At 36.4% G+C, this 23,048-nt stretch overlaps 1 protein-coding gene across 5 annotated transcripts in view; it reads left to right on the top strand.

Annotated features, from left to right (window-relative positions):
• The window catches only part of PREX2 (phosphatidylinositol-3,4,5-trisphosphate dependent Rac exchange factor 2), a 306,318-nt gene that overhangs the window by 122,211 nt on the left and 161,059 nt on the right, over positions 1-23,048 (top strand). For all 5 annotated transcript variants that reach the window (XM_082721198.1, XM_082721202.1, XM_082721201.1 and 2 more), the window contains 4 exons: positions 7,820-7,923; positions 8,642-8,691; positions 11,522-11,597; positions 21,024-21,096. In XM_082721198.1, coding sequence (XP_082577324.1) covers positions 7,820-7,923; positions 8,642-8,691; positions 11,522-11,597; positions 21,024-21,096 — 303 coding nt within the window. The remainder of the gene's footprint in view (positions 1-7,819; positions 7,924-8,641; positions 8,692-11,521; positions 11,598-21,023; positions 21,097-23,048) is intronic.

The raw sequence follows: 23,048 nt of genomic DNA, 5'->3' as shown, positions 1-23,048 counted from the left end.
CATGGCGGCCTCTTAGGAACCAGCACAAACTGGTTCTACTATGAAGTAGACTGTCATAGATGAATATACTGGAGAGGAAGGGTTTGGTGGGAGAGGTAGGCACATCTGATCCCATAAGATCTTAATTCTCTGGCTGTAATATGTTGGGTTTATTCTGAAGGAGATGAGGAGATGACGGACACTTTTAAGCAAAAAAGTGGCCAGAACATGGCTTTCAGAATGCTTAGGTGCAGCAATGTGGAATGTGGAGTGGAGATGTTGGAGACACTGTGGGTGAGCCCCATCCATCATGCAGCCCCCGTCTTTCCCTGTAGTAGGAGGATGATGGCTATGTACTAGGGCGTGATGACAGTGGCCCATCTGGGAGACTGGTGAAGCTGAAGCAGCCTGTTTGAAAACTGTTGGATGTGGGAGATGAGGAGTGAAGAGCAAGATCAGGTTACTGTGAGATTTCTGTCTGGTTGACAGGGATGACTATTCAGGAGAAGGAGCAGGGTGGGAAAGGATAAAGGTTTTTTGTCAGGTTTGTTATAAGACATCCACAGGGGAACACCCAGCAAGAGGTTGAAAATATGTGTAAAGCTCAGTGTATACAATCATGGGAATCATTTCAAGAGAGCACAAGTTTCCTGAGGAGATCTGTAACAAAGAAAGAAGAAAGCAATGATAATGGGACTGAGAAGTAAAGTGTGAAGAATTTCTAATGCAGAATGTGGGAGAGGAGAAAAAGAGGGAATTATGAATAAACATAGGTATTTGGCTAAGCTATTTCAATGTTCTTTTTTTTTTTTTTTTTTTTCCAATTAGAGTGGGATGAAACTGAACTAGATTCTCCCAGTTTTTCCTCACCGTCCTGGGTTCCCTGTGAATTCTTCCATCAAAATAGATCACTAATCAGACCACTTCTGTCACTTCCAGATCCCACCTTCTTCCCAGTTACAACTTCTCCTTCCTTGCTCCTGCTTTTGTCCACCATCCCTATGACACAGCCTCCAGGAAACAGCTGGAGACATTTTAAAACAAATGTAAGATCAAAGCATTCCCCTGCTTATAATCATCTACTGGCATCCCATTACACTCAAAGAAAAGTGTGGAACCTCTTACTTACTATGGTCCAGATCTCTTACCATGGCCCACAAGGCCCCACATAATAGGGCTCCTGACTTCCTCTGTGAGTTGGCAAATAATGTTGTACCCAGCTCATTATTTTGTGGCCCCTGTGGTTTTCTGTCTCTTCCTTAACTCTGGGATAACTCTGCATTTAGGATCTTTGCTCTTGCAATTCTCATTCAACTATTATTTATTAATTCCTAGTATATACCAGGGACCTTTCTACATGCTGGAGGGACGGCAGTGAATGAAATGACAAGAGTCGCAGTATTCATGACTCATGTCTTCAGTGATACTCTTTTAAAATCTCATCCTATTACCATAAACTGTGTTTTTAATTTTTGAAATTTTCTTCATGAACTTAGCACTCTCTAAAATTATCATGCTATTTTATTTGTTTATTTATTATTTCTCTCTTTACCTCCCATATTGATTCTGGCATCCCATCAAAATAGAAGTACTATAGGAACAGGATACTGGAGTGCCCATCACATGTAGGTGCTCAATAAATATTTGCTCAGTGAATGAATAAAGGAGTAATTATATTGTTAGTAAATAAATGATAGTAGTGATAAATTGTAGGTGATTTTGTTCTTGATTCTTTAGCACTGCGAAAACACACCACATAGCATCTAGTGTGTTAAAACACATCATCCAAAAACTCATAAGTAAAAATGAAAAGATGTTGAGTTAGATGACTTTCCACTTGGCTGCTTCTCGTTCCTTTCTTCTAACCCCAAGCCCAGATGAATATTTGGGTCAAGAAGGGAATATGTTGTGTTTTGTCCTGCAGTCTACTGAAGCTCAAGTAGGTGGACTATTGAGAGGTTTTACATACAATCATAGACCTTCAGAAATCAGGTGATTCCTTTCTCATTTAGGCTACATACTTCCAGGAACTGTCTTACCAGTAGAGCAAAGAAGGGAAAATCTATTTATGAACTATTTGTTTATTCCTTTCCTTACTGACTCTCTCCTCCATTCTGTGTGTAAGATATTATGCTACCTAGTGTAAAATTATCATGTTATGGCCTTTATTTCTTATGGCCTAATAGTTTAAACCTATCTTTTTACCTTATTCATCAAACAGTCCTGGTGTGGACATACTTCCTTTCAGAAAGGTAGAAATCCACCAGGATGGGATAATTACCTTTTTGTTGGGAACACTGAGAAGGAAAACTGTATTGGTTAACAATAGCTGCTCTAACAGATTTAAACCTCAGTACCGTGGCTTCCATTCTAGAAGCTATTTTTTCACTCAGGTAAAATTCAGTCACTGGTGGAGGATGTTGGAGGCACCAGGGTTTTAGTCCTGGGAGAGGCTCACCCACCTTCAATGCAGGGCTCTTAAAGGTCATTTTGAAAGAGTGGTGGTGTTTTTGGTTTGTTTGTTTTAAATGGGCCTGTACACTCCATGTTTTGCCTTACTTTTGTGTGCATGTCGTTAGATGCAACTCAGTTCCATGGCCACTCCTTATTGCAAGAAAAACTTAGAAATGTAGTGTAGGTTCATGCCCAGGGAAAATAAAAGCTAAACCAATTTGGTAAACAACAATCCAATGTCTGCTACTGAGGTATAGCTCTCAGGTCAATATAAAATCTAGGGAATTATATTAAAGCCAGAGTAATCATTATATAAACTTGTCGATGTTTTATAGTGATATCAGCATATAATAGTCATAAAACTGACTTTTTAAAAAATTTTTTCAATTTATTTATTTTCAGAAAAACAGTATTCATTATTTTTTCACCATACCCAGTGCTCCATGCAATCCATGTCCTCTATAATACCCACCACCTGGTACCCCAACCTCCCACACCCCCGCCACTTCAAACATAAAACCGACTTTTAACATTTCAGTAGAGGTTTTCCTAACTTCTATTGTTAATTTGAGTGATTTCAAACTATTATGAGTTAGAAATAAAAAAGATTTTAAAGCTGTCAACAATTGATTCTGTTATTTAAATTATTTAAAAGAGTATTTTAAAAATGTGACTTTTGGTACTTGTATGGGATTGCTTACTGTATTTAGAAAGACCTACACGCTAAGTTTGTTATGATATTTTCCTTTTTGATATGAGGTACCTTGTAATAGATAAAAGTTAATTACAAAAATTGTATTTCCAGAGCTGAGAAGAGTCAGTGCGTGGGGAAGAGGATGTCCTTTGAAAGGGATGTAGGTTATTTTCAAGCCCCACTTCTACTCTTGCTTTTATATTTCATAACAGGTGACCTAAAAATTATATGAGAACTAGTCACTTATTTGCATAGTGCATTGGGATCTGAAAACCAAAAACACAACTATTATAGGTGACATTACACTGACTTACAATGTCAAAACTGTTATGACTTTCCCTGAAATCATGAGTAGCTAGCCAAACATTTACAAGTCAATTGTAAGTTAGTACAAAGCAGAGTTTAAATAATATTTGTTAAGTATCTTCATGAATAGTCTTTTGGTCTGACCTGTTCTTCAGTTTATAACTGCTAAAAGCTTTTGAAGGAATCAGAGAGTTACATGGAGAGAGAACCACCCTTATTTATTCTGTTAAGATGTTTCTCACTGTATTTTTTAATAGCCTTCCTTTATTTATTTATTTTTTAAAAGATCGTATTTATTTATTTGACAAAGAGAGAGACAGTGAGAGGGAACACAAGCAGGGGCAGTGGGAGAGGGAGAAACAGGCTTCCTGCCAAGCAGGAAGCCCGATGAGGGGCTTGATCCCAGGACGCTGGGATCATGACCTGAGCCAAAGACAGATGCTTAATGACTGAGCCACACAGTCACCCCAGTTGTCTTCCTTTAAAAAGAAAAAAAAAAAACAACATAAGATTTTTTCGGTAAGGGATATCAGAATGGGAGAGTTTCAGTCCTAATCAACTTATCCTCCAACTTCAGATATCCCTTTTCTCCAATACAATTTTGAAAAGGAAGTAAAGAGATAAATTCTGGATCAAAATTTATTTTGAGGGATTCCTGGGTGGCTCAGTGGGTTAAAGCCTCTGCCTTCGGCTCAGGTCATGATCCCAGGGTCCTGGGATCGAGTCCCTCATCGGGCACTCTGCTCAGCAGGGAGCCTGCTTACTCCTCCCCTCTCTCTCTGCCTGCCTCTCTGCCTACTTGTGATCTCTGTCTGTCAAATAAATAAATAAAAATCTTTAAAAAAATTATTTTGAAATTTCAAATGCAACAACTTTTTTGATTACTTAACTTATAAGAACTTAAATCTTTTTGAACAATGATATTTATAACCCAATTAACTCCTTTTCTGATAAAGCACTAACTACTCTCTATTAGTATCATTCTATTTGTCAGTTTGATTTTAGTGTCCTGTACTATTATTGTCTCAGGATTTGATCAGTTGTAATGTCAGATTTGGGATACAGAATTTTTGTTGCTAAAAGTAATCACTTCTTTAAGTGCCCAAAATTAACTAGTACAGATTCCCCTAAACTAGGAGTAGGAGAACATATTATGCAATTTCACATTAATAATTTTATTTGAATGTAGAAATATGAGCCAAACATGCTAGTGTTATTGGTATGTGGCTTCAGTTGCATTTAGTGAAAATAGAGTTCCTAAAATAAAGTTGGATGAACCATCTGTTTTAAAGAGAGAAAACTTGAAGAGTTGACTGTTACTGCTGCCACTATTCACATTGCAAATATTGCTGAGAACTTCATAAAAGCAAAGCCTTGCTATACCAGGAATTACTGGGTTGAAACAGCATATGTTTTCAGTATGATATGCTGATACATTTTCTTGTCTGGGTCTACTATTTACATTATAAAGGCTTATGCAATTCAGAGACCTCATTTATTATATCCAGTAGTGTGCCGAAGTTGGCTTATACAAACTTGAGAGAGCTGGTAATTAAATTTCTTATAAATTTGCAAGCTAGTTGTAAGACACAGCTATTATTAAAAAATTATATGAAGAGATAGTACATAAATTATACTATAAGCAAAGTTCATATATTATTAAAACTCATTACTTTCTAATTATTTTACTATATTTTATTGTTCTCCAGGTCCTTAGTGTTAATGTATCACTGCTTGTCTAACTCGGTGTTCAGTGATTTTATTTTGGTAGCTTGAAATTGGCTGGTGTGGGAATATTTTATACCACAGAAATTGGTGAATACTATAGGTCAGCAATCCTACCCCACCATGTAGAAAGCCAGCTGTATCCCTAGTAATATCTCAATATTGCATAGTTGTTTAGAAGACAGCGTTAAGCAACCTTTCTCACATGACCTGTACTCTCAAGAGTTAATAAACCCATTTTTCACATTCAGGAAATTGGGGGAGTGCATTTGAGTGCAGAGCTATTCACCATTTTTTCCAAGGCAATAGCTAAGATTAACCCAAGATGAATTATCAAAGTCTTGTAAGAGTTTGCCCTATAACTAAGCACTCCAATTTAAATGTTGGAGGCCATGGAACGGCTGGAGTCGAGGACCAAACCAGGCCCTGACTTGTGTCTCCTTCAAAGTCTGGACACCTTGACAAGATTAAGGATGGGAAAGTTGAGTGCACTGAGAAAGGGTCTGTGCTATGTGTCGTGCGCTCGCCTATGTGACTTCCCACACACTCTCCCTGCAGTAGGGAACAATGTGGCCAGAGTCCTGAGTTCTTGGTTAATCCTTGTTGTTCTGTACCTCCCATGATCCACTCCCTGGCTGATTGTCTTGCTAATGGATTTAGCCAAAACTACCTGGGCTCATGAGGTTTGCTTGTACTTAATGTAAACTTATTATAGGAACTTGTGGTCATCTGACTAGGTACTGATGTAATGCCTTATAAATTCTATTCTGGTTTGCCTTATAAATGCTTGTAAGACGTGGAATAAATTTGGCACTGAGGGACATCATCTTCAGTGTCCCTCCTGCCCCCATCTCTTTGTCTCTTAACTTTTTTTCATCATCCTCTTATCCCCCACGGTTACCCTGGTCGATTCATGCTGGCCGCGACATTTGAATAGGGATTTTAAACCACCAATCATTTTATTGTGGCAAGAGACATTTGGGGCCAATGTTTCCTTGAATTTTGAAATATCAAGACAATCATTTATTTCAATGACTCCTAGGGGATAAAAATTAGAATAGGTAGATTGTAGAGAAGAAATAAGTAACTGGTCTTGAAACATGCCATAGGATTGCAAAATATTTCTTGCCATGTTATTTTTCTTTCACACGTGTTTTTTTTTCTTTTTGGCTTGATCTGAAAAAAAGGAGATGGCAAAAGGCTGTATTTTCTATCTCTCTTTGGCAGCCATCCTGTGTCGATCTGATGGCTGCAAGCCATGCACGTGGTTTGGGTAGGTTGGGGTAAAATAGCTGAAACTTCAAATCTGTGTGTGTATGTGTGATAAGTCTTTTGGCTTTCTTCTGGATTCAACAAATGTAGGGTTTTTTTTTTTTAAGATTTTGTCTATTTATGAGAGAAAAAGAGCACACGAGTGAGAGAGTGAGAGAGCACGAGCAGGGGGAAGGGCGTCAGGAGAAGCAGCCTCCCCACTGAGCAGGGAGCCTCATTTGGGGCTCCCTCCCAGGACCATGTATCCATGACTTGAGCCGAAGGTAGACGCTCAATGTACTGAGCCTCCTGGACACCCCTCATCAAATGGAGATCATGAAAATTAATTCTGACAACTTTTTCTCCCCCTTCAACATTTTAAATAAAAAGTAAAGGTCAAAGTCTTCTAGCTAATCATGAAAACAGAGCCCATTGCAACAAATTATCTCTTCTGCGAATGTTGCATTTCCTCTAAAGAAAATATTTAAATATAAACTCTTAACGGTTTAATTTGTGGGTTTTCTTCACCTCCACAAACATCATTTTTTGGTTAAAAGTGTCTGTAACATACTTTTCCTGGAAATCAAAAGAAAATGAGAGGAATTTAAATAGGAGTCTTTATGAATATGAAACTCTTGTCTCAAGGACGAAAGCAAAGGATGACCATTCTCATTTCTACTAAGGGCAAAAAATATTAAGTGACATGTGAGAAAGGCATTTCTCAGTTTCAGAAAACTTGAAATTTTGGAATAAGTTGCATATTGATATTATATAGTCTACTCCAGAGATGTAAACACAGAATAAATGGTCAAGATTGGTGTATGGGTGGTCTTGGCCTGATTGCTGTGGGATAAAACAGATAAATACTAAAATTCACTTCTAGGACTGAGAATTGAATTATAACTCATTAGTTAGATTATCTGCTCTTTGAAGGACACTTTTTGCTCAACTTTGTGGCACTGTGAAGAAATAGAAAACACAACTTTGTGTATTTATATAAATAAAATAATACACTGTACATACCCTTGTACTATGCTAACCCAATATTACAACTTATTTCTTTAATCATTATATGGAAATCATAAAAGTATTATATAACAAAATCCTAACATGAATCCTATCAGAATACTGAATTAGTATTACTGTGTTAGGGAAACAAAAGTTTTTTATGTTTATGTATGTATATATATGTATGTGTGTATATATATATATATAACATGTAGTTTTAGCATTTGGGAATATGTATTTTATAAATACATATTTATGTACTATGTACATAAGTCTTTTGGCTTTCTTCTGGATTCTTCTTTATGTACTATGTACATAAATATGTATTTTATAAATTTATTTGTTTTTGTTTGCCAATTTTTAGATTGTTGATATTTTAGCATATTGTTTCTGTGTTCTTAGTTACTGATAAACATCAATTCAAGCCAGAGCAGATGTTATATAGATTCCGCTATGATGATGGAACATTTTATCCAAGAAATGAAATGCAGGACGTGATTTCGAAGGTAACAGCCTCTCCCAGAACCTTTTATCAATAGCAGAATTCATGTTGTCATACTGCACCAAGACAAAATGCTGTTGAGAGACTTAAAAAAAAATTCTAGTATAGAAAATGGCATTCATAAGCAAGCCTCTCAGTCTTTTCTTGCTATTTAAAGAATTCTAGGGTTAGATCATTTTTTTCATTCTCTTGTGTAGCTCTCAATGGAACTAATGAAATTGCATCCTCAGATTATATCCACTGAAAAATATGTCACATGTGGCAACAAGTGGCCATTATACGTGAATACATTTTAAAAAAAGATATATAAAATGTATGTAACATCAGTTTTCTTTGCACACTTGATGAGATTTATACTGACATAAAATGAACACATAGTATGAAGTGTTGCTGCATAGATTTATTTTCTGCTAATAGTTTGGAATTCTACATTTTAAGAAAAATAATTTTAACTCTTTATATATGTATATGTCATATGTATATGACAGATTCATAGTACAATTTAATCCTGTTTTTAATTATTTAAGTTATTTATTTATTTATTTAATTATTTAAGTTATTATTTAAGTTTTTCTGATGTAATGCAGTAGTTGAATAACTTTTAAATTGGTAGAGATTATATAATGATTCCAGAATGTTGACAGTGGATTTGTCTCAAAATTTCATTAGTCTGAACTTTGAATGATCCTCCTTGTTTTTGACACATCTTTATTTTATAATAGGGAGTGAGATTATATTGCCGTCTTCATAGTCTGTTTACTCCAGTGATAAGGTGAGTCTGGTTTCTAAGTTCTGGGCAACTTACATGGCAATATTTGTATTGCATATTAGGTACTTATTATTCAGCTGGAACCTCTTGGTTTATTTTATTAATTTATTTTATTATTTCACTTATTCTATAAGTGGAAATTTTACTTTTAAAGATTATTTTAAGTAATAATTAACCTGAAAATATTTCTAAATTTTCTGAGACTCTAATTATGCATTTTTCCCACTTTTTTATTTTGATTTCTAAAATTATTAGTCATTAATTCAACTAAATTATAGAGTTGATAATGAAATAATCCACATTTAGTTAATATTTAGTAAATAATAGTTCACTTGGAGAGAATTTGAAAATATTATTTACTATAAATACTACTCTGATTACTGTATGATTTCCTTTCTCAGTAAATTGTGTAATCAATTCTTGGATATGTATTTTTATAATATGTGTAATACTCTTTTATCCAAAGGAAAGATTTTATACTTGAAAATTCAGAATTACTTTGGAGTTAATAAGTAAAACATATAATTGTATTCTCTACCAATTTTTCCTTTTGAAAAGATATGCCCTTTTTTTTGAAGTGGAATCATAATTAATTTTCAGTTTACCTCTCTGGAAAGACAGCAGAAAACTGAGTTTTGTGTTATGATAACTAATTGAAGTAATGTATTTTTATAAAATTTATACTGATATACACTGATAGAATGTAGTATGATGTTACACTAATTTCAGATGGCCAGCTATCATTCAGAGTTTATTGACTGAAACTTAATATTCAGGACAAAATAAAAAATGGATGTACTGTTTCCAAAAGGAATAAAAGCCTTTTTTTCATTCATGGCTATAGAATCCAAATGTTTGATGTGCTGTGTTTCTACTTTTCATTCCGGTTTCCAATTTCAAGGAAACTCAGAATTTAGGGGGAAAAAAAAATCCCAAAGTGGCTGTTTAAGTGTATTGGAATGCTCACTAATGTTTTATAGAAAACACAGTGCAGATCCTGGAGGAAGAAAGAAAATTTACCCATCATTCCTGAAATTGCCCTGTCAGCTTTCACAAACAGACTTCCTAAAGTAAAAAGAAGTGCAAATGAGATTAAGGGGGTGGGATTATGGACATTGGGGAGGGTATGTGCTTTGGTGAGTGCTGTGAAGTGTGTAAACCTGGTGATTCACAGACCTGTACCCCTGGGGATAAAAATATATGTTTATAAAAAATAAAAAATTAAAAAAAAAAAAGAAGTGCAAATGAAGCTATATTTATAGATTCCCTACTAGATTTCTAGCATAGCCTCCCTGAAAATATTTTGGATAATCTAACACTAAAAGATGGTTACTTCACTCAATAGTAAGTTGGTACTTAAATCTGTTCTTTCTGCTAAACTCATAAAAACGATCATGGTTACAGTTTTCATGTTACCTGTGTATATGTAGATTTCGTATGTGAGAAAATGTGCTCTGAAAATATATTTTAACCATATGGGATTTCTTATCAAGAACATTACATTCCATAAGAGCTGATAAGAAGGGATTATTCTTTGGCTAGAAATGACAATTGTTTATGAGTTGTTAAGGAAAAATTTATGGGAAAAAAACACAAAACAGATGGAATGTATGATAGTCATGCTTTTAATATGTGTGAACTCAGCTTACAAAATGAAAAATTACTTGGGTGAAGAATTCACTAACCCTCGTATGTTTTATAATATACTGACTATCCTTTTCCTTCTTATTGGTGCTTATGGAAACCAAGATAAAATGGGCAGTGAGGTATCAGAAACGTGGACATAGATTTAAAAAGATATAATCAATTAATTAATTAATTTTTAAAAATTAATTAAAAAAGAATCTGCTATTGATTACTGGCTAACCTGGTGTATTTATTACTAAAATCTCTTTTAGAAATACCAACTATTTTTCAGGGACTTTTTTTTATGAAGGTGGATAAAAATGATGTCAGTATTAATTGTCAGTTGCTGACAGGGGCTAAAGAACTGTGAGCAGAGCTAGTAATTATTTATCACTTCAAGTTGCTTGCAGTTCCGATCTTTTGACATTTTGAAAAGACTGTCATTTTCTCTTTGATGTAGGCCTGCAAAATGAATGAATTATAGATTTCTGCCCTGGGGGCCCCATTCTGATCAGGAACACTTGTTGGTATCTAACTTAACTTTGAATGATTTCCCAGATCTGGGAAGTCTACTGAAAGGAGAGGCTAAGGTAAAGTCAGCTGGTTCCTTTGGTTCCCTGGGGATGAGGTGTCACTTGTCCATGCTCTGATCAGACAAGATGAATGACAGCGTTCTCAGCATGTTTACCTTAGGATGGACCTGCTGTATGCCACTGCGGCTGAGCCAAACAAATAATCCTCCAGTGCTAATCCAGCCTTCCTGGAGAATTCAGGAATAAAAGGGGTTGTTTTATTCTCCACATTTTGAGGAGTTGTTGTTGTTGTTGGTTTTTGTTTTTGTTTTTTAGGCTCTTTCTCGATTTTAAGGGAAGAAATTCTATTTTTATTATTCTTTTATTAATGAGATACTGTATTTCTAGCTAAATCATTGTCAGATAATATAGAAGCAATAATTTATTTGTGTATATGAACATGTCAAAGGTGAACTATCCTGTTTTGGTATCATTGTGGCTCTCTTCCAATATAATCTGATGAAGGAATTTTCAGGTGTTATATATATCTTGTAAACCTCTCTTATTTGCACATAATTTGGATAATAGATTCAGATTATATTTAGTAGACTTTTCTGTTGCACACCGATATTAAATGAAACATTTTCCTGCTCTTACTTATCCTCTCACCAGTTTTGGTTTCTTTTTCCTTATAGAGATAAAGATTACCATCTACGAACCTACAAGTCTGTAGTCATGGCCAACAAGCTGATAGACTGGTTAATTGCACAGGTAAATAGAAAAAGAACTTTCTGAGTTACATTTGCTGCTGCTTTAAGCTTTGAGGTGATTTAGATACCTTCTTTGGTCACCATGTGCAGAGGAGACACAGGGAAATAGCTTGCCTAAGTTCATAAGGTAATACAGAGTTAGGATTTGAATCTAGGTACTCTGACTTTATAGTATACAAACTTAATTTTTATGCTATATGGTCTTTTAAGAGCAAGATGTTCCTATTTTTAAAATATCAACTGAGGGGCACCTGGGTGGCTCAGTGGGTTGGGGCATCTGCCTTTGGCTCAGGTCATGATCTCAGGGTCCTGGGATCGAGCCCATGTCGGGCTCTCTGCTCAGCGGGGAGCCTGCTTCCTCCTCTCTCTCTGCCTGCCTCTCTGACTACTTGTACTCTCTAACAAGTAAATAATTAAAATCTTTAAAAAAAAATATCAACTGAGATCCAGTGAAAAACTAACTGTAGGGGCACCTGGGTGGCTCAGTCAGTTAAATGTCTGACTCTTGATCTCTCCTCACATCTCAATCTCAGGGTCATGAGTTCAAGACCCACATGGGCTTCTGTGCTGGGCATGGTGCCAACTTAAAAAAAAAAAGAAAAGAAAAGAAAACGAAAAAAAAAAAAAACAAACAAACCCTAAGTGTTATTTGAATATATCACTGAAGAATACATACTCACAGACACTGAAATTTCTGGCATGTTTTGTTCATAATTTGTTTAAAGATATCTGTTTATTAGTCCTAGCAAGTTACTCTAATCTCCCTATGTCTTTCTGTTAGATAGTAATTGTGCTTTGACAATATAAGCTTTACTATTTATCTACATACATTTTAAATAGAAAAGTATGAAATTTATTGTATTGTTGCTCTGTTTCTCAGAACGTGGGAGCTGACAGTAGGTACTGAGAAAACGTTATTTGCAAATTAGGGCATTTACCCCCAATATACTAGAATTCAAATATAAATTTAAATGCTTTATCATTCTAGGTCACCTAATATATAAACAGTGTTTAATACTGGTTACAAAACACTTTGACAGAACTTACTGTTTTGTTAGGGGATATTGCTTGGTTGAAATGTTGTTATGCTTAAGTATTTGAGTCAATTTCATAAGCAGTTTTTACTTTTTTGTAATTAAATAAAGTGGCCTACATTTGATAATCCTAGAATGTTTCTTGCTTCAAATATTAATATTTGAAGCAATTCAATATATGTTTAATTCATATTCAACTCATCTGTGCACATAAATTTTGGGATTTTTATTATTTAATTTTAATTTCTAGACTATCCAAGACTGCCTTCTTTTGTATTTATAGCACTTAAATGTATTCTATTTAGAAGTTAGGATTTTAGATTAAACCAAGCAATTATTTTTAGATAAAAACTAATTCAGGGGCGCCTGGGTGGCTCAGTGGGTTAAGCCTCTGCCTTTAGCTCAGGTCATGATCCCCAAGCCCCACATCGGGCTCTCTGCTCAGCAGGGAGCCTACTTCCCCTCCTCTCTCTGCCTGCCTCTCTGCCTGCTTGTGATCTCTGTCGGTCAGATAAATAAATAAATAAATCTTAAAAACAAAACCAAAAACTAATACATGGATGCAATGGGTTTACTTGAGTCAGACTTTTATAACATTATGGACAAATATGTGTCATTAGAATTGGTTCTGTAGGGAGGAGTCAAGATGGCGGCAAAGTAGCAGGCTGAGACTACTTTCGCTAGCCGGAGATCAGCTAGATAGCTTATCTAAAGATTGCAAACACCTGAAAAATCCATCGGCAGATCGAAGAGAAGAAGAACAGCAATTCTGGAAACAGAAAAACAACCACTTTCTGAAAGGTAGGACCGGCGGAGAAGTGAATCCAAAGCAACGGGAAGATAGACCCCGGGGGGAGGGGCCAGCTCCCGGCAAGCGGCGGAGCAACCGCGCACAAAATCAGGACTTTTAAACGTCTGTTCCGCTGAGGGACATCACTCCAGAGGCTAAACCGAGCGAAGCCCACGAGGGGTCAGCGTGGCCTCAGGTCCCGCAGGGTCACAGAAGGATCGGGGGTGTCTGAGTGTCGCAGAGCTTGCGGGTATTGGAACGGGAAAGCCGGCTACAGACACAGAGCCGACAGTAAGCTCGCAGCTCGGTGTTACCTTGAACCGGTCGCAGGCTCGGTGAGCTCAGATCGCGGCTGGAGGTCAGGAAGACGGGAGTAACTGGGCGCTGTTCTCTGAGGGCGCACTGAGGAGTGCGGCCCTGGGCTCTCGGCTCCTCCGGGCCAGAGACCAGGAGGCCCGCCATTTGTATTCCCGTCCTCCGGATCTCTACGGAAAGCGCTCAGGGAACAAAAGCTCCTGAAAGCAAACCCGAGCAGATTACTCACCCTGGCCCCGGGAAAGGGCGGTGTAATTCCGCCTAGGGCAAAGACACTAGAGAATCACTACAACAGGCCCCTCCCCCAGAAGATCAACAAGAAATCCAGCCGAGACCAAGTTCACCTACCAAGGAGTGCGGTTTCAATACCAAGGAGAGCAGCAGAATGCCAGAGGAGGAGAAAGCCAAGCACAGTACTCATAGCTTTTTCCCTGTGATTTTTTTTAGTCTTGCAGTTAATTTAATTTTTTTTTTCATTTTTTTATTTTCTCGCCTTCGGGTAAATTTATTTTTAACTGTTACCTTTTTCTTTTTTAACAATTTTTTACTAGTTTATCTAATATATATATGTTTTCTTTTTTATATTTTTCTTATTTGTTTTCTTTTTCTTAATTATTTTCTTTTCTTTTTTTTCTTTCTTTCTTCCTTTTTGAACCTCTCTTTATCCCCTTTCTCCCCCGTCACGATTTGGGATCTCTTCAAATTTGGTTAAAGCATATTTTCCTGGGGTTGTTGCCACCCTTTTAGTATTTTACTTGCTCCTTCATATACTCTTATCTGGACAAAATGACAACATGGAAAAATTCAACACAAAAAAAAGAACAAGAGGCAGTACCGAAGGCTAGGGACCTAATCAATACAGACATCGGTAACATGTCAGATCTAGAGTTCAGAATGACAATTCTCAAGGTTCTAGCCAGGCTTGAAAAAGGCATGGAAGATATTAGAGAAACCCTCACGAGAGATATAAAAGACCTTTCTGGAGAAATAAAAGAACTAAAATCTAACCAATTGAAATCAAAAAAGCTATTAATGAGGTGCAATCAAAAATGGAGGCTCTCACTGCTAGGATAAATGAGGCAGAAGAAAGAATTAGTGATATAGAAGACCAAATGACAGAGAATAAAGAAGCTGAGCAAAAGAGGGACAAACAGCTACTGGACCATGAGGGGAGAATTCGAGAGATAAGTGACACCATAAGACAAAGCAACATTAGAATAATTGGGATTCCAGAAGAAGAAGAAAGAGAGAGGGGAGCAGAAGGTATACTGGAGAGAATTATTGGGGAGAATTTCCCCAATATGCCAAAGGGAATGAGCATCAAAATTCAGGAGGTTCAGAGAACGCCCCTCAAAATCAGTAAGAATAGGCCCACACCCCGTCACCTAATAGTAAAATTTACAAGTCTCAGTGACAAAGAGAAAATCCTGAAAGCAGCCCGGGAAAAGAAGTCTGTAACATACAATGGTAAAAATATTAGATTGGCAGCTGACCTATCCACAGAGACCTGGCAGGCCAGAAAGAGTTGGCATGATATTTTCAGAGCACTAAATGAGAAAAACATGCAGCCAAGAATACTATATCCAGCTAGGCTATCATTGAAAATAGAAGGAGAGATTAAAAGTTTCCAGGACAAACAACAACTGAAAGAATTTGCAAACACCAAACCAGCTCTACAGGAAATATTGAAAGGGATCCTCTAAGCAAAGAGAGAGCCTACAAGTGGTAGATCAGAAAGGAACAGAGACCATATATAGTAACAGTCACCTTACAGGCAATACAATGGCACTAAATTCATATCTCTCAATAGTTACCCTGAATGTTAATGGGCTAAATGCCCCTGTCAAAAGACACAGGGTATCAGAATGGATAAAAAAACAAAACCCATCTATATGTTGCCTCCAAGAAGCTCATTTTAAGCCCGAAGACACCTCCAGATTTAAAGTGAGGGGGTGGAAAAGAATTTACCATGCTAATGGACATCAGAAGAAAGCAGGAGTGGCAATCCTTATATCAGATCAATGAGATTTTAAGCCAAAGACTATAATAAGAGATGAGGAAGGACACTATATCATACTCAAAGGGTCTGTCCAACAATAAGATTTAACAATTTTAAATATCTATGCCCCCAACGTGGGAGCAGCCAACTATATAAACCAATTAATAACAAAATCAAAGAAACACATCAACAATAATACAATAATAGTAGGGGACTTTAACACTCCCCTCACTGAAATGGACAGATCATCCAATCAAAAGATCAGCAAGGAAATAAAGGCCTTAAACGACACACTGGACCAGATGAACATCACAGATATATTCAGAATATTTCATCCCAAAGCAACAGAATACACATTCTTCTCTAGTGCACATGGAACATTCTCCAGAATAGATCACATCCTCGGTCCTAAATCAGGACTCAACTGGTATCAAAAGATTGGGATCATTCCCTGCATATTTTCAGACCACAATGCTCTAAAGCTAGAACTCAACCACAAAAGGAAGTTTGGAAAGAACCCAAATACATGGAGTCTAAACAGCATCCTTCTAAAAAATGAATGGGTCAACCGGGAAATTAAAGAAGAATTGAAAAAAATCATGGAAACAAATGATAATGAAAATACAATGGTTCAAAATCTGTGGGACACAACAAAGGCAGTCCTGAGAGGAAAATATATAGCGGTACAAGCCTTTCTCAAGAAACAAGAAAGGTCTCAGGTGCACAACCTAACCCTACACCTAAAGGAGCTGGAGAAAGAACAAGAAAGAAACCCTAATCCCAGCAGGAGAAGAGAAATCATAAAGTTCAGAGCAGAAATCAATGAAATAGAAACCAAAAAAACAATAGAACTAATCAACAAAACTAGGAGCTGGTTCTTTGAAAGAATTAATAAAATTGATAAACCCCTGGCCCGACTTATCAAAAAGAAAAGAGAAAGGACCCAAATAAATAAAATCATGAATGAAAGAAGAGAGATCACATCTAACACCAAAGAAATACAAACTATTATAAGAACATACTATGAACAATTCTACGGCAATAAATTTGACAATCTGGAAGAAATGGATGCATTCCTAGAAACATATAAACTACCACAACTGAAACAGGAAGAAATAGAAAGCCTGAACAGACCCATAACCAGTAAGGAGATTGAAACAGTCATTAAAAATCTCCAAACAAACAAAAGCCCAGGGCCTGACGGCTTCCCGGGGGAATTCTACCAAACATTTAAAGAAGAACTAATTCCTATTCTCCTGAAACTGTTCCAAAAAGTAGAAATGGAAGGGAAACTTCCAAACGCATTTTATGAGGCCAGCATCACCTTGATCCAAAAACCAGACAAGGATCCCACCAAAAAAGAGAGCTATAGACCAATATCCTTGATGAACACAGATGCGAAAATACTCAACAAAATACTAGCCAATAGGATTCAACAGTACATTAAAAGGATTATTCACCACAACCAAGTGGGATTTATTCCAGGGCTGCAAGGTTGGTTCAACATCCGCAAATCAGTCAATGTGATACTACACATCAACAAAAGAAAGAACAAGAACCATATGATACTCTCAATAGATGCTGAAAAAGCATTTGACAAAGTACAGCATCCCTTCCTGATCAAAACTCTTCAATGTGTAGGGATAGAGGGCACATACCTCAATATCATCAAAGCCATCTATGAAAAACCCATCGCAAATATCATTCTCAATGGAGAAAAACTGAAAGCTTTTCCGCTAAGGTCAGGAACACGGCAGGGATGTCCATTATCACCACTGCTATTCAACATAGTACTAGAAGTCCTAGCCTCAGCAATCAGACAACAAAAGGAAATTAAAGGCATCCAAATCGGCAAAGAAGAAGTCAAATTATCACTCTTCGCAGATGATATGATACTATATGTGGAAAACCCAAAAGACTCCACTCCAAAACTGCTAGAACTTATACAGGAATTCAGTAAAGTGTCAGGATATAAAATCAATGCACAGAAATCAGTTGCATTTCTCTACACCAACAGCAAGACAGAAGAAAGAGATAGTAAGGAGTCCATTCCATTTACAATTGCATCCAAAACCATAAGATACCTAGGAATAAACCTAACCAAAGAGACACAGAATCTATACTCAGAAAACTATAAAGTACTCATGAAAGAAATTGAGGAAGACACAAAGAAATGGAAAAATGTTCCATGCTCCTGGATTGGAAGAATAAATATTGTGAAAATGTCTATGCTACCTAAAGCAATCTACACATTTAATGCAATTCCTATCAAAGTACCATCCATCTTTTTCAAAGAAATGGAACTAATAATGCTAAAATTTATATGGAACCAGAAAAGACCTCGAATAGCCAAAGGGATATTGAAAAAGACAGCCAATGTTGGTGGCATCACAATTCCGGACTTCAAGCTCTATTACAAAGCTGTCATCATCAAGACAGCATGGTACTGGCACAAAAACAGACACATAGATCAATGGAACAGAATAGAGAGCCCAGAAATAGACCCTCAACTCTTCGGTCAACTAATCTTCGACAAAGCAGGAAAGAATGTCCAATGGAAAAAAGACAGCCTCTTCAATAAATGGTGCTGGGAAAATTGGACAGCCACATGCAGAAAAATGAAATTGGACCATTTCCTTACACCACACACAAAAACAGACTCAAAATGGATGAAGGACCTCAATGTGCGAAAGGAATCCATCAAAATCCTTGAGGAGAACACAGGCAGCAACCTCTTCGACCTCTGCTGCAGCAACATCTTCCTAGGAACAATGCCAATAGCAAGGGAAGCAAGGGCAAAAATGAACTATTGGGATTTCATCAAGATCAAACGCTTTTGCACAGCAAAGGAAACAGTTAACCAAATCAAAAGACAACTGACAGAATGGGAGAAGATATTTGCAAACGACATATCAGATAAAGGACTAGTGTCCAGAATCTATAAAGAACTTAGCAAACTCAACACCCAAAGAACAAATAATCCAATCAAGAAATGGGCAGAGGACATGAACAGACATTTCTGCAAAGAAGACATCCAGATGGCCAACAGACACATAAAAAAGTGCTCCATATCACTGGGCATCAGGGAAATACAAATCAAAACCACAATGAGATATCACCTCACACCAGTCAGAATGGCTAAAATCAACAAGTCAGGAAATGACAGATGCTGGCGAGGATGCGGAGAAAGGGGAACCCTCCTACACTGTTGGTGGGAATGCAAGCTGGTGCAGCCACTCTGGAAAACAGCATGGAGGTTCCTCAAAATGTTGAAAATAGAATTGCCCTATGACCCAGCAATTGCACTATTGGGTATTTACCCTAAAGATACAAACGTAGGGATCCAAGGGGGCACGTGCACCGGAATGTTTATAGCAGCAATGTCCACAATAGCCAAACTATGGAAAGAACCTAGATGTCCATCAACAGATGAATCGATCAAGAAGAAGTGGTATATATACACAATGGAATACTATGCAGCCATCAAAAGAAATGAAATCTTGCCATTTGTGACAACATGGATGGAACTAGAGCGTATTATGCTTAGCGAAATAAGTCAAGCAGAGAAAGACAACTATCATATGATCTCCCTGATATGAGGAAGTGGTGATGCAACATGGAGGCTTAAGTGGGTAGGAGAAGAATCAATGAAACAAGATGGGATTGGGAGGGAGACAAACCATAAGTGACTCTTAATCTCACAAAACAAACTGAGGGTTGCTGGGGGGAGGGGGTTTGGGAGAAGGGGTTGGGATTATGGACATTGGGGAGGGTATGTGCTTTGGTGAGTGCTGTGAAGTGTGTAAACCTGGTGATTCACAGACCTGTACCCCTGGGGATAAAAAATATATGTTTATAAAATATAAAAAATTAATAAAAGAAAGTGAAACATCAAAAAAAAAAAAAGAATTGGTTCTGTACTTAATATCAGAGTTGGCATTTCACATAGCAATTAAAATCTTACTGAATTCACACTCTCTTATACTATATATTGACCATGTGGGAAAACTGAAGAAAGGTTTTTTGAAGTGAAAGTTGGTGCCTAATAAATATTTAAAGTCCTGACTCAGGAAAGCCGTGAGCACCTTTTTTTTTTCCCCCTTTTTTGGCATTGTTTTACTTTTCAAATATGAGCATCAGAAATACAGAATAAAAACTGAACCATGTTGCAGTTATTTTTTTCTTCAGATTTTCTTAGTGGTCTGTTACAACAATGTCTTAGAAATTATATGTAGTAGAAATTAGGGTGATGGAATGGGACTCAGGTAACCTACCATCTCATGATGGTTCTTCTGATAAGTAGTTATGCAAAATTTGACAAGTCCCTTCATCTTGACAGATTTTTTTTTCACAACTGTCTCCTTCTTACTAGAATTATGATCAAACAGAGAAAACAGCACAGGGACATTAGAATAACTTGCTAGGAATAACAACAGATACTTTAAAACAAGTGGGTGGATAATTCATGTAAAACGTGCATTGTAGGTATGAATAATCGATTTTGAGTGAAAGCAAGGACAAAAATAAGCACAGAGTCCAGAGTTCAGGGGAGCAACCAGACTAGGAAGAATTAAAATGAGAAAGTACTTCTAAACCATTAAATCTACAACTCTAAGTTTAAACACACCTATGTACATATGCTTGTTCCTTTATATGAGTCCTTAGATGAATAAAATAGAAGTTTCCTGGATAAAAACCTAACAGAAGGTTGCATTGGGCTTTCATATTTGCTTCAGTTATATGATATGATTATTTTTTCTGCAAGAGAGTGAAAGAGAAGCTTGTATTTACAGGCTCAGCTGAACAATTTACTTTTAAAGTCTTATAAATCACCCTGTATTGAGTCTCTTTAGGGGTCCTTAAGGAGCAAGACCATTGGTAGAAGGAATGTGATAGTAGAGATTATGCATAATGATTTTTCATTAACTTTAGTGTGTTTTCAATACATAGGATATTTTCTTGCTGCACAATTGGGATACAAGATTGAAAAAATAAGAGAAAGGGATCACTTGTGGTAGCAATAAATTTTAGTTATTTATAAATTTTCATGTTTAATACAGTATGGTTTTACTCAAGAAATAGATCTTTGTCTTTTCCCTTAATGTCAAAAAAAGATGTTTTAATTGAATGTTTTATAGCAATTAGGTACATCATGAGCTTATGAAAGCAGTGTGTGCCCTAATAAAAGAATGTTTCTGTCAGTGTGGTGCTGGGAATGTCAAATGCAATGAAGACACAACAAAGCCTTCAGTTGCCTATAAAGTTTTGCCATGTTTTTGTGGTTAACAGGGGGATTGTCGCACCAGAGAAGAGGCAATGATATTTGGTGTCGGACTCTGTGACAATGGATTCATGCACCATGGTAGGTATTTTTAATCCTGAAGCTTACAGATGTATTTTTCTGTTTTGTTTTTGTTAGGGCACTGGGACTATCTCATTGTTTTAGTGAATTCATTTAGAGATGAACCAATAAAACTGTATGGGTCTTGCCATGTGCCCAGACCAGATCACATCTGCATTTTATTTCACCACTGGTGCCATTCCTATGTCTATTGCTGTTATCTACCACTTGCCATAACTTCTATTTTCTTTTTCTAGACTGATTCCAGAAGAGCAAAAACTTGAACTAGACATTTTTTTTTAAGTAGCTTTGAAAAAAAACCCTTTGAAATTACTTTCGATCACACTTATGGTTTTTTTGAATGCCAGTATATGTTAAAATGATTAAGTGAGAGCATATTATGGTTGGATAATCATTGTTCTTTTTAAAAAATAGAAAAATGATTTTAAAATTTCATCAGAGATAAAATTATAAATCTCTGGAAAAAATGTTTCATTTTGGCTACTAATTAAAGATTTTCTTTCTTGTTTGATGAACTTAATTTCACCTAAATTTTAAAAATAATGAGACTTAGTCTTCCCTCTCTATTCATAGCATCTTATAGATTTCACAAACTCATATTTTTCACTGTTTGCATATATATAACATATATATGCTTATAAACACATATTGATAACACTTCTACCTATTTGTCAATGACTTTCAGAAGGTTATTACTTTAAAAAAAAGATTTGTATATTTTATAAAGAGAGAGAATGGGGGAGAGTCAAAGAGAGAGGGAGAGAGAGAATCTAGAGCAAACTCCCTTATGAGGGTTGACACAGCCTGGGCTCAATCCCAAAACCCTGAGAATGACCTAAGCTGAAACAAAGAGTCAATTGCTCAAACAGCTGAGCCACTCAGGCGCCCCAATGTTATCTATCACCTTTCTGTGAAGAAGGCAAAACCTTCAAAAACAAAAACAAAATCAAAACCTTCAGTTGTGTTGAGAGCATCTTTAGTTAGCATACATTCATTTGAGATTCCATTACATCCCACTATCTCTAGAGCACTGTGTGAGATGTGATAGAGAAATATCAGTCCCTGATGAACAAACTATTGAATGGGAGAAACAATATTATTATAAGCAATTAAAACTACAATATCAGGCTGAAAACCTTCAAATATTTTCTTGCTGTTTTTTTTTCTTTTTAAAGTATCAACAAGTAGCATTTTATCTAAATATTTATGTTAAAATACTGATTTGGGGTGCCTGGAAGGCTTAGTCATTTAAGCAGCCAACTCTTGATTTTGGTTCAAGTCATGATCTCAGGATCATGAAATCAAACCTACATTGGGCTCTTGCTCAATGTGAAGCCTGCTTGAGAGTCTTTCTCTCTGTCTGCCCCTCTTATGCTTGTAGTCATATGCACATGCTCTCTCTCTCTCTCTCTCAAAAATATGAATAAATAAATAAATAAATAAATAAAATAACAAAAAATTAAATATTGAGTTAACAACAAAAGTTTTCACTACAAAAGTGTAAGTCAGAAAAAGTCTAAGCACATCCAATTTGGCCCCTCCCTGGCCATATTGATGTCCTTTCTCACTCTGGTTAAGCAGACTATTTTTTGGAGGAAAATAGCAATAGCAAAACACCATACAAGTTTGGGGGAAGTGCTTGGGTCATGTAGGTAAAACCCAACTTGATCTCAAATATATTCTCATTTCTATTGTCAGCTGTAACACTTTACTTTTTAATTTGTGCTTGATAGTTTCATTTGTTAACCCAAGTTGCTGGCCAGTCTTCTTTGCAAAGATCATCAATACATGTATCATCTGGTCAACAGTTATTATTTGGAACTCTGTAAAAATGATGAAATAAAACAGTTTTGTATTAGTTTCTATATGCCAAATTAATCACATTTATTACCTCACTTTTAGTTCTGTATGTTATGAAGAAGATTTTATTGCCCCCATTTTCCGAGGAGGAA

Source organism: Mustela nivalis (assembly GCF_964662115.1).
Source record: "Mustela nivalis genome assembly, chromosome: 2".
NCBI lineage: Eukaryota > Metazoa > Chordata > Mammalia > Carnivora > Mustelidae > Mustela > Mustela nivalis.
The sequence above is the reverse complement of the archived record's forward strand: the minus strand, read 5'-3'. Positions and strand labels throughout refer to the sequence as shown.